General features: G+C 36.3%; 1 protein-coding gene and 1 long non-coding RNA gene across 3 annotated transcripts; both read right to left on the reverse strand.

Annotated features, from left to right (window-relative positions):
• Positions 1 to 878: 878 nt before the first annotated feature.
• On the reverse strand, positions 879 to 2,642 carry LOC107777205 (uncharacterized). Its single transcript, XR_012694873.1, has 2 exons — positions 2,506 to 2,642; positions 879 to 1,100 (listed from the first exon to the last, which is right to left on the reverse strand). It is a non-coding gene; the product is annotated as an uncharacterized LOC107777205 (long non-coding RNA).
• An 880-nt stretch (positions 2,643 to 3,522) lies between these two features.
• On the reverse strand, positions 3,523 to 9,035 carry LOC107777204 (glucose-1-phosphate adenylyltransferase large subunit 2, chloroplastic/amyloplastic). 2 transcript variants are annotated; one of them, XM_016597193.2, is made up of 15 exons: positions 8,896 to 9,035; positions 8,070 to 8,392; positions 7,849 to 7,977; positions 7,325 to 7,498; positions 7,026 to 7,118; positions 6,869 to 6,952; positions 6,728 to 6,783; positions 6,030 to 6,123; positions 5,688 to 5,873; positions 5,503 to 5,583; positions 5,171 to 5,257; positions 4,993 to 5,097; positions 4,139 to 4,245; positions 3,903 to 3,963; positions 3,523 to 3,826 (listed from the first exon to the last, which is right to left on the reverse strand). In XM_016597193.2, the coding sequence occupies exons 2-15, from the start codon at positions 8,298 to 8,300 to the stop codon at positions 3,725 to 3,727; spliced, it is 1,590 nt and encodes a 529-aa protein (XP_016452679.2). In that variant the 5' UTR covers positions 8,301 to 8,392; positions 8,896 to 9,035; the 3' UTR covers positions 3,523 to 3,724. The 2 variants fall into 2 exon arrangements, with proteins under 2 accessions (XP_016452679.2, XP_016452678.2); XM_016597192.2 differs by having other exon boundaries at positions 8,800 to 8,966.
• Between the last annotated feature and the right edge of the window lie 1,024 nt (positions 9,036 to 10,059).

Raw genomic sequence — 10,059 nt, forward strand, 5'->3', positions numbered from 1 at the left:
GCCAGTTTATTTTAAAATCCCAAATCGAGGAAATTGACTATATTTTATGGTCCGCGAACACAGAGGACCGGATAAGAAATTATGTTAACCCGGGAGAAGGTATGAGGCACTCCGGAGTTTCGTGATTTTAGCACGGTCGCTTAACAATTAATACTTTGCTTAATTATCTGATTACATGTTTTAGGCCTATTGTGCATTTTACTCTTTACCGCTTTTAATTATTTACTTAACCGCTTTTTAGTATTTATGGAATTATTTCTTGAACAAGTTACGATGTCGTATACTTGTCATATTGATACGCATTGCAAGCCGCGCCACGTAAAACGCACCCGCGATTTACATGTTTATTTTTTTATTATTATTTAAAATTATAGTCTGAGCATGAAATACGCACCCGAATTGAAAAATTATGTATCACGACTATGCCACGGGAACCATACCCATAGTCATGATGATTTATTTACGCGCCTAAAGCAAACTACGGTATTTATGAATTATTTTCCTAAGTTTGAGATCAATCATGAAGATTTAAGAATTATGGCAATGATTATTTGGTGGTCAATATACTAATTAAACCAAACTGGGTTTACTAATTATCTTAAATGAAAGATGGGGCCAATCTAGCAGTTCTATCCTAAACCAAATCATCGCCGAATTTTTCAAGCTACTGCGCGTTTGAAACAATGACTCCGAAATCCCAAATTCGTTCTTTGCTCATAAGTTAAACTCACAATTTAATCAACGACCCGAGCATTAACATCATGCAATGGGCTAATAAAATGATTGTAAAAGCAATATGGGTTACAGAAATGAGCCAAGTTAGTATTGTTTGTATGAGACTCAAACCAATTCATAAGCAGGTTTGTATATGTGACCAGTTGAGCAAAATCAAATTACTAAATCGACAATTAAACTACAAAATCGATAGTTGAATAATCCCAATTTGTTACAATGATAGCCACGAGCAAATATTACAATAATAGCTACTCTACAAAATAATCTTTCTAAATCAGTGTTCCTTCTTCAAATCATTACGGTAAATAGCTACACAAGCAAATATGGCCAATGAATTTCACTTCAACTCAGGCAAACTTCTATACCTAGTCATTGAAATTTGAATCTGTTAGCTACATGAATAGCTATGAAACCAATACACTATATAATTCTGTAATTAAAGTGCTGCACTGATTTCTTCAGAGATGACTCCGACCAACTGGTGGTCAAATCCATCCATCCGCCACATCTCAATGCCATTTTAAGCACAAATCATTAGTTAAACAATAACAGGCTATAGAAGATAATGAACTGATTAATGCTGCACTTTAGCAAATTAAATTTAATTTTATAATACACAAAACAAAGATCAACAAAGGATGAACACCAAGCAGCGTCGAGACCTAAAGCACACTGGATATATAAAGCCAAACATAAGCAACATAAAACCAAGTAAAAGCATTCAATCCATACTAGTAGGGCAAACATCCACACATCTAGAAGGAATCAGTATCAAACGAGCAAACTAAACACATGATGGAGTATGTAAAACATCAGATTTGCATTTATTGAACCAAACTGGATGATTACAGAATGTAAAACATACCTAAATGCAGCAAAATCAGCTAGACAAAACCAAACAAAAGTCTGAAATCAAGAGATGAATCTCAGCAACTCAGGAACAACAGGATCAACAGCCACTCGAAATCCCAGCACAATTGAAGCAAAGCCAGTAGAAAGATGGAAGGAAAAACAACTTTGAATTCTTTTTTTTTCTGTATTTAATTTGAAACTCAAGAAAAGAAAAATCAGTGTGAAATGAAGAAAGGAATGTGAAGTTTCTGCAGAGAATTTTTTGTTATGTGTGAGTGAAGGAGTGTGTATATCAATGAATGACCTCAATTCTGTCCAGAGGAGTGTGTATATATATGCTAGGTGTTAAAATATGAGAGAGGGTCTGTGAGGGGAGGGAATATTCAGCGTGAAATCAGGGGAAATGAGAGAGGGGAGGGAATATCTGTAACTGAAATCTGCAGTTAATTCTTTTCTTTACCCCCCCCCCCTCTTTCTTCTTTTATTTTCTACTCCTAAAGCCCCCAAAGTCTAATTCCTTTTTCAAAACAGCCCCCTTCTATTCCTTTGTCTCCTTAATTTACTTTTAACTTCTTTTCTTTTACCCTAACAACCTCAAAGATTTGGGCCAATTGACCACCACGCCTTAGCCCAAACTTACTGACTCGAAACCAATGGGCCTGCCTGTCAAACAAGGCAGGTCCCCATTCGACCAAGCAATACCAACTCGAGTGACAGAAACAGAAGAAAATTTCAAAACGGAAAAACAATGGCTCTAAACACTAAATGAATCAAAATTAACAAGTAATTAAATAACTCTAAACATGCAAACATAGAACTAGTTATTTGTTAAATCCTATTATGCTAACATGTAAAAAAGAAAATTAAAAATGACAACAAGAGAAGAGGGAAAAGAAGAAAGGAAAAAACGAATGTTACCTGAACAAAGCAAGAAAGCTTTTCCGGTAATGTTTTAGTCAACCATCGAATCCGAATACTTTCGAAATGAGCCCAAAGTAACGTCAATCGATCGTTCTCGTTCAGAACAATCGATTCACGTGAGTTTCAGCTCGAATCGTGTTCTGGAACTTCAAGAATTGAAAAGGGTGAAACTAGGTTTTTCTGGGGGTTCTTGGATCTTGAATTCGTGGATTTTGGGAAGGTTACTGGGGAAGTTGGTCATGGATTTGATACGAGGTGAAGCTTGGAATTGTAGGGTGTTAATTTGGGAGTGATTGGGGTAGTGGCCGCCGGTGGAGGAATTTGGGGCGGCTAGGGTTTTGAGAGGATTTGGGAGGGATGAGGAAGATGAGAGAATGAGGTCTTTGGGGGGATTAGGGTTTCGGACAGTTAAAAGGGATGGGAAAAGGGAGTTCTGGGCCGTAGGATCGTAGGAAATCAACGGTTGAAATCGAATACCAGCAAAACGGGGTCGTTTTGGGTGCTTGAAGGCTGGACCCGGTAAAGTGGGTTGGGGCAGGTGTAACGGGGTAAGAACTAGGCCCAAAGACTGGCCCAAGTTCGAATTTAACCTCTAAAGAGCCACTCTTTTCCTTCTTTATTAGGCTTTGCACAATTAGCCACTTTTAACTCAACAATCTAATTAAATCCCATTTTTGTATGGCTAGCTTATTTATCTATTTTACCTAATGATGGACTAATGCAACTAATTAACTAACCTAAAAATGCAATTCGTGATTTTATGTATTTAACTAATGCATCTAACAATGAAATTAAGGTTAAAGAAAAAAAATGCAAAAATGCAATATATTGCAGAAATAAATAGAGAAATTCTTTAACAATCCTACAAAAATCTAAAACAAGAAGAAAACGATTTTTTTGACTTTTTTTAGGAGCGATTTTATACGTCGGGCAAAAATTACTTGCTGCCGAGAAAGTGAATGTGCCATAAGCGAAAAGTAAACCATTGCATGTTCTGTTAATAAACTGCTGTAAGGTTGCTAAATGTTGAATTTCATAGGAGCGCCAAAAAGATTTACATAACAGTACTAAATCCTTGGTAGGCAGATCTTCTACATACATGAAAAGTGACTAGTAAATTATATGTCCGAAAGTCCTTTCATTATCACTAGATCGTACCACCCTACCTTTAGTTCCTTCCTTCGAAGATCAACTAGCAAGAATGCATGTCAAATTTTTATATGACTGTCCCATCTTTAATGGTCGCATTCTTCATTATGACAGTAATCCCAGACCTAATGTAAAATCCTTCCTCCGGCCTTTCAGCTTCTTCAATACCCTGGCAACACCCAAGCATCAGTCAAACTTGTATTCTCTTTTGTGGTGATTTCACACTACTAAAGATAGATACTTACTTCCTTGTTCCCAATAACCACGTCTTTTCCTATCTTTGCATTCTTGTCAATTATGCAATTTCTTCAAGAAAATGGAAAGAAAAGCATGTCAAAGTCCTCTAAAGGTAACCTCGTCAAAGTTTAGTCAAACCAACTGAAAACTACACCGGAATGAATAATGATAGTAGAACATGTTGAGTGGTCAATTTACCATCAACAAGGGTGAGAATTGAGTTAAGTTCAGTAGAACATCTTACTGTATCTTGGTGTTAGGTCCAACCCCTATGGGAACCTTTCCTTCTGCTAGTAATGAAGCGATCTCAGAATCAGTTTGATAATAGTCCGCACCCATCATCATGGTATCCTGAGAAGTGTAAGATATTATTCAGCTTATAATCAACTAAGCACTATACTAGCTGTTTACGATAAAAGCACTAACATGTTGAGACCATGCTATGTAGAAAACAAACAGATGCAAAAATATTATTTGACCAGATTTGATGCTTCATAAATTGAAGATTCTTGTAGCACATAACAGAAAGTTCTAAACCAACATGCTTGCAGTTCATTGCTCCACTATGCTAAAATCCATTCCAAGGGTACATCTTACCAGCTTATTTGCAGAAAGCAAGAAAGCAGCAGGAGTCCAAACTGTAAAGCATATTTGGCTGAAAGTATCCATACTGTCATAAATCATCCTTCCTACAACTAGTTTGATGGCATATCCACAGGATGGATGGGAACCGCTAGAAGGGGCAGCCCGGTGCACAAAGTATCCCGCGTTCACGCAGGGTCCGGCGAAGAGCCGCACCTCAAGGGGATGTGATGTAGGCAGCCTACCCCGATACAAGCATCAGTGACTAATTCCACGGCTCGAACCCGTGACCTATAGATCACACGGAGACAACTTGACCGTTGCTCCAAGGCTCCCCTTCATGGATGGTAACCGTTATGTGCCTTATATAGTTATATGTCATCTAGGTTTTCCAAATTGTTACAATGCATCAGATGAGTGCAGGATATTGTTTTTAATTAGGTCAAGGCTATAACTGGTATAACTCTCTGGTTAAAACAGATAAGAAAAGCTTTCAGCTAGAATATGAAAACATACCTTAAGCTCAACACCATAGTCTAAGCGTGATCGTACACCAACTATAGAGTGCTGGATGGAACATTCCCTCATAAAGCAACCATGTGAAATTATTGCATCCACTATCTGACAATAAACAGTATTAACATGACATTTTCAAAGTACGTTTTACCACAACTATTTATGTTAACTGGCATACCCTGGATTTGTCAACTTTTGTTGGAGGTAAGAACCTAGGAGAAGTGTAGAACGGGGTCTTTGGGTCATTGAAGTCAAACTTTGGAGGCTACAAAAAGAAGAAACAAATAAGAGGAAAAGTCCAATTCAGTAACAAGTTATTAATCAACAACTGAAGGTAGAGGTTACGGTGAATCTAAATGAATAAAAAAGCAAAATACTTCACTGAGATCTAACATTCCAAAATTACTTAAAATACTGCTTCATACTTCAGAGTCCTTGCGTCAATTTTCTAGCTCTTACTTTGCATAATAGTAGAAGTAGTCAGATGGTAGTAAAGATTAAGTTGCTCACCTGCTCTGTGAGGGCCAAGTTGGCATCAAAGAAGGACTTAACTGTTCCAATGTCCTCCCAATAATCACTAAACAAATATGCCTAATTAAAATTGATCAGTCAGAATCGAAGTATGAAATACAGAGAATTTGTGAACTTCAAAAGGCTAGGAAGTTGTAATTGAGAAAGTTACCAACAGCTATTACCTGGACATTGTGATCTTTTATAGCAGAAGGGATGATCTCAGAGCCGAAGTCATTGCATGAAGGGTATGCCGATTTTAGAAGTTTTAGTAAAACATCAGTTCTGAATACATAAACACCCATGGATGCAATGTAAGGACTATTGGCTGCCTCTTGCTCAGATAGTCCAAGAATAGATGTGTCAACTTGCTGCAGTAAAATATTAGATGTACAACACAAGTTACCAAGGAAAAGATACAATTTGAAAGCAAGTGAGACTGTAAGGGGATAATTAAATTACTTGTTAACTTTCATTTTAGAAAGAATTTATCAAAATTCCAGGCGTGGAAGTCCAGATATATGTACCATTGCCTTCAAAGCAGGGCCTTTTGGTTTCTCAGCAAATTGGATGATACGCCCTGTTTCATCAATTTTCATCAATCCAAAATCTGAAGCTCGACTGCCAAAAGAGAGGATGGGCGGAAGTAAGAGAGAGAAAAAGGTGTTGATTAACTCCTTGATAGTGTATAAAAGGGTCATTAGCCCATGTAACGCATTCTAGATAGATATGACTGAAATCTGCGAAGGAAACTGCAAAGTAGAATACTTGTATGCTTTCAGATCTTTCAATAGATATTAATCAGAACTGGTGTCCCGCAGTTAATGAGGATGTAAGATGGGAAAATGCATCAGGTTATCACTAGTTATTCATAATGGTGCACAAAAAGACACTAGGTATACTTACATAACTAAACTAAAAGGATTTCCAGCTTTCCAAATTCACATTTACTTTCTATTATTCCTTTTCCTTGTTTGAGCCAAAATCTTAGAGGATTAATATAAAGAATGATAAATCGGGCCCTTTGCAATTGTATCTGTAGATTGATATATCTGACAAAAGGTGCCACTATAGTATTCAATACGCCTTCAACATATTAGGAACAACTGGGGCCACCATCTGTCACTCTGAACAATATTAGAAAGAACATTTTCAAAGAACGCAAATAGGATTTGGGTTCACACTAAATAGGTTATCAAGTCGAGAAGAAAGATCAATTTTATACCTATCATCCATTGGAACACACGAAACTGTAATATCAGCTTTCGTGTCAATATGCTTCTGCAAGCACAAATTATTCATTAAGTAAAATATACGAACATAGGGTTGGTGTAGGAAGCAATTGTTACCCACAAGTTACTAAAACCTGAACAAAGTCCATGTAGTCCATACGATAAAGATGGTCACCGGACAAAATCAATATGTGCTCGACATTCTTGTTCTTCTCATTCTATGTAATCATTCAGAAAAAACGTCAGCATTTTTCCCATGAGCTTTATCAATGACAGATTTTAAACACATACCTCAAATACCCATATAAATTGCCGCACAGCATCAGCAGTGCCTTGGAACCACATTTTCCCTGCATCCCCTGGAGTCTGGGTTGCAGCTAAAACCTGTATTTGAGGAATACTTTTGCTTTATCATTTCCTTTATCTTACCTGTTTTTAGGTTCTTTAACCTCCCCATGGATCCCAGGAGCCATAGGAAAGAAATGTAACAAAGTTTATACAATGTAGATACTTATCAAGCATCTTAGAAAAAGATATGATATTTAAAAGAGATTTAGACTAAACACTACAAGACAGCAGAATGATTTTACCTCCACAAATCCATCTCCAAAATTCACTCCGTTTCCAAAATTATACGTGCGAGCAAGGTGGCGATTGAGAGAAAAGGAATTAAACTGTGTTAAGATGAAAATTTTTCGTATGCCACTGTTAATGCAGTTACTCATTGGTACATCAATTAGCCGGTAACAACCACCAATCGGAACCTGCAGAAAAAAAAAATCAACTGCCACAGAATTTGAATGAAAACCGATAGAGATGACTTATCCGGCCATTTAATTACATTCTTAAACTTGAACTGGAGTAAGAACAGAGAAGGCAACCCCACGCTTAATTGATTTACCCCTTAAGAACAGAGAAGGCAACCCCACGCTTGATTGATTTACCCCTTTCTTCGTTCTTAAACTCCAACTGAATCGGAATGAGAACAGACACAAGTTTTTAGATTGAAGTTCTTTTGAATTGGACAATCTTCTCAATCTCAAGGACACTGAACGCCAACCAAGATTTAGGCAGATACGAAAGGAAGAACCGAAATATATGTTCTAATACTTACAGCTGGTTTAGCTCTTCTGCTGGTAAGAGGAAAAAGACGAGTTCCAGCACCGCCACCTAGAATGACAGAGGCAACAGTTTTTGGGTCTGCCTTTGGATGCTCCTCCTCAAAAATTGATTCATCAAATGACTGAAACAAATACAAAGAACATTACAATAATCTTCTTTAGATGGATCATTAACTCTCCTTCTATGAAGCAAACACTTAAAAACTGTCCTTACCACAAGCTCTTTGTTTATGTCCCGAGTTAGAACAGAAAAGGCAACCCCACTCTTAACTTTTCTACCCCTTTCTTCAGTTCTGAAGCTCTTGCACGACCGGAAGCCAAACCCCTTGTTTATCAGTCTTCCACTAATCTTGTCTCCCCAAAATGAATTGTCTTGGTTGCTTATACCCCGGGTAATGGCCACTGATTGTGCAGTGCCCTTCATATTAGCACAGAAGGTATCCATTGCTGTAATACTCACTTACTTTCAGTACCAATTAGACACAGTCGACATTCACCAAAGAGCACAGTAGCCAGAAAAGTACAGAATCCCAGGAACTACACGACATAAAGAAGCAAATTGAAGTTAAAATACAATAACAACAACACCGCTTTTTCGAACCTGACAAAGAAAGTGCAAAGACAATTTACGGACCCAACAAAAGGTCACAACTTTACACGATAGATTCCTGAACCAATAACATGCAAGCCCAAAATATCAAAACGAGATATAACCCAGATCACAAAACGGATAAATTACTGAAGAGAATAAAATGCAAGACCAAAATCACCAAACCAGATACAAGACACTTCCATCTACTAGAAATACAAATTTTTACTAGTATTAACAAAATTAAACAAAGGAAAAAACCTCATTACCCAAAGTCACCTTTTAAAGTTATGAAACTAGATCGGAAAACCTATATTATGGAAAACCTCACTAGAAGTCAGCTTTTTCACACTACCTGAAACGTCAGCTTTCTAAGCACCCAAAAATTTCTGCTTTTTCTCGGCAGAAAGAAATTGAAGAAAAGAAGCAATAATGTGAGTTTGTTACATACTCCGATAACCAGTGCGGTGGAGTCCTAAAATCTTGGGATTTACAGAGTCCAACATATTAACGTGAATGACTGGCTCTCTCGGTACTCTGGAGTCGAGACTTGGGAGTGTTGCCTGTGGCAGTATCACTTGCAAACTCAACTTCCACGTGTCACCTAAAAACAGGGAGGTAATTTTTTTTGTTGAATTAATGTTATGTGTATTAACAATGCAAATAGTGTTCAGAGTAAACTAGTTTAGGGTAAGCGTTTTACATATGTACCCGTAGATTTTATAAAAATGTTATAAATATTATCTTACAATTTGTGTTTGATTACATAATAAAAGTTTAAAATCATAAACATGATGATTAATGCCAATCTTATCAAGGTCAGCTCTAACAGTATGGTGGGTAAGCCATGTGCCTTAGACCTCCAATTTTGAGGGGCCCCATTTTTCAGAAATAATATATATTTTATAGGTATTTAAAAAAATAATATGTAATAGTACTTTTGTGTTTTTCATATAAATGGAAAGAAAACCTTTTAGTGTAAATAAAGTAAAAAATCGACTTACTTAAAAATGATAGAATAATTTTCAATTTGAGTTGATTTAATAATTTCATTTTCTACTTCTTCTTTTTCAATGTTTTAATCTTACTCTTCATATTTCAGAACCTACATATCTTCTTCCTTTCTCTTTATTCTTGCTCACCTTCTTGAATTCTTTCTCCAATATTTTTTTTCTTTCTCCAAAAATTTATTAGTTCAAGTGTTCAATAATATTTTTAAGATTCCAATAGTTCTATACTACTATTACTTTATAAAAAATATAGTATAGTTTTTAAGATTTACAACAAGAATTTTGAAGTAGACAAGCAACAATTAGGTATTTTGGACTCAAAGTTTTCATTCTTCAAACTTCCTGAATCAGTAATCGGGTAATATCTTTCTAGTATTATTTTTATTTGGTATTTGGTATTTCATTAATTTTACTCCATACATATCATTTAAGTTTTTTTAAAAATTTAAATACTTAGGCCTCACATTTGACTTTGGTCTTAGGCCTCAAATGTCCTTGAGCCGCCCCTGAATCTTATTTAGCTAACTTAATAAAGAAAGAACTCAATCACATAGAAGTCATTAAAATCTTAAATTTTAGTTCTACTAAAAATAAGGTATTAACTG

The sequence above is a fragment of the Nicotiana tabacum genome, chromosome 9, assembly GCF_000715075.1.
Source record: "Nicotiana tabacum cultivar K326 chromosome 9, ASM71507v2, whole genome shotgun sequence".
NCBI classification, from domain to species: Eukaryota; Viridiplantae; Streptophyta; class Magnoliopsida; order Solanales; family Solanaceae; genus Nicotiana; species Nicotiana tabacum.

What these genes read in the sequence shown, in the direction of transcription:
- LOC107777204 (XM_016597193.2), bottom strand. Translation starts at nt 8,300, where the DNA reads ATGGATACCTTCTGTGCTAATATGAAGGGCACTGCACAATCAGTGGCC. An exon ending in TGTGTTCCAATGGATGATAG is followed by an intron (nt 6,124 to 6,727) that starts GTATAAAATTGA and finishes CTCTTTTGGCAG; the next exon opens with TCGAGCTTCAGATTTTGGAT. An exon ending in TGGTTATTGGGAACAAGGAA is followed by an intron (nt 3,827 to 3,902) that starts GTAAGTATCTAT and finishes GGGTGTTGCCAG; the next exon opens with GGTATTGAAGAAGCTGAAAG.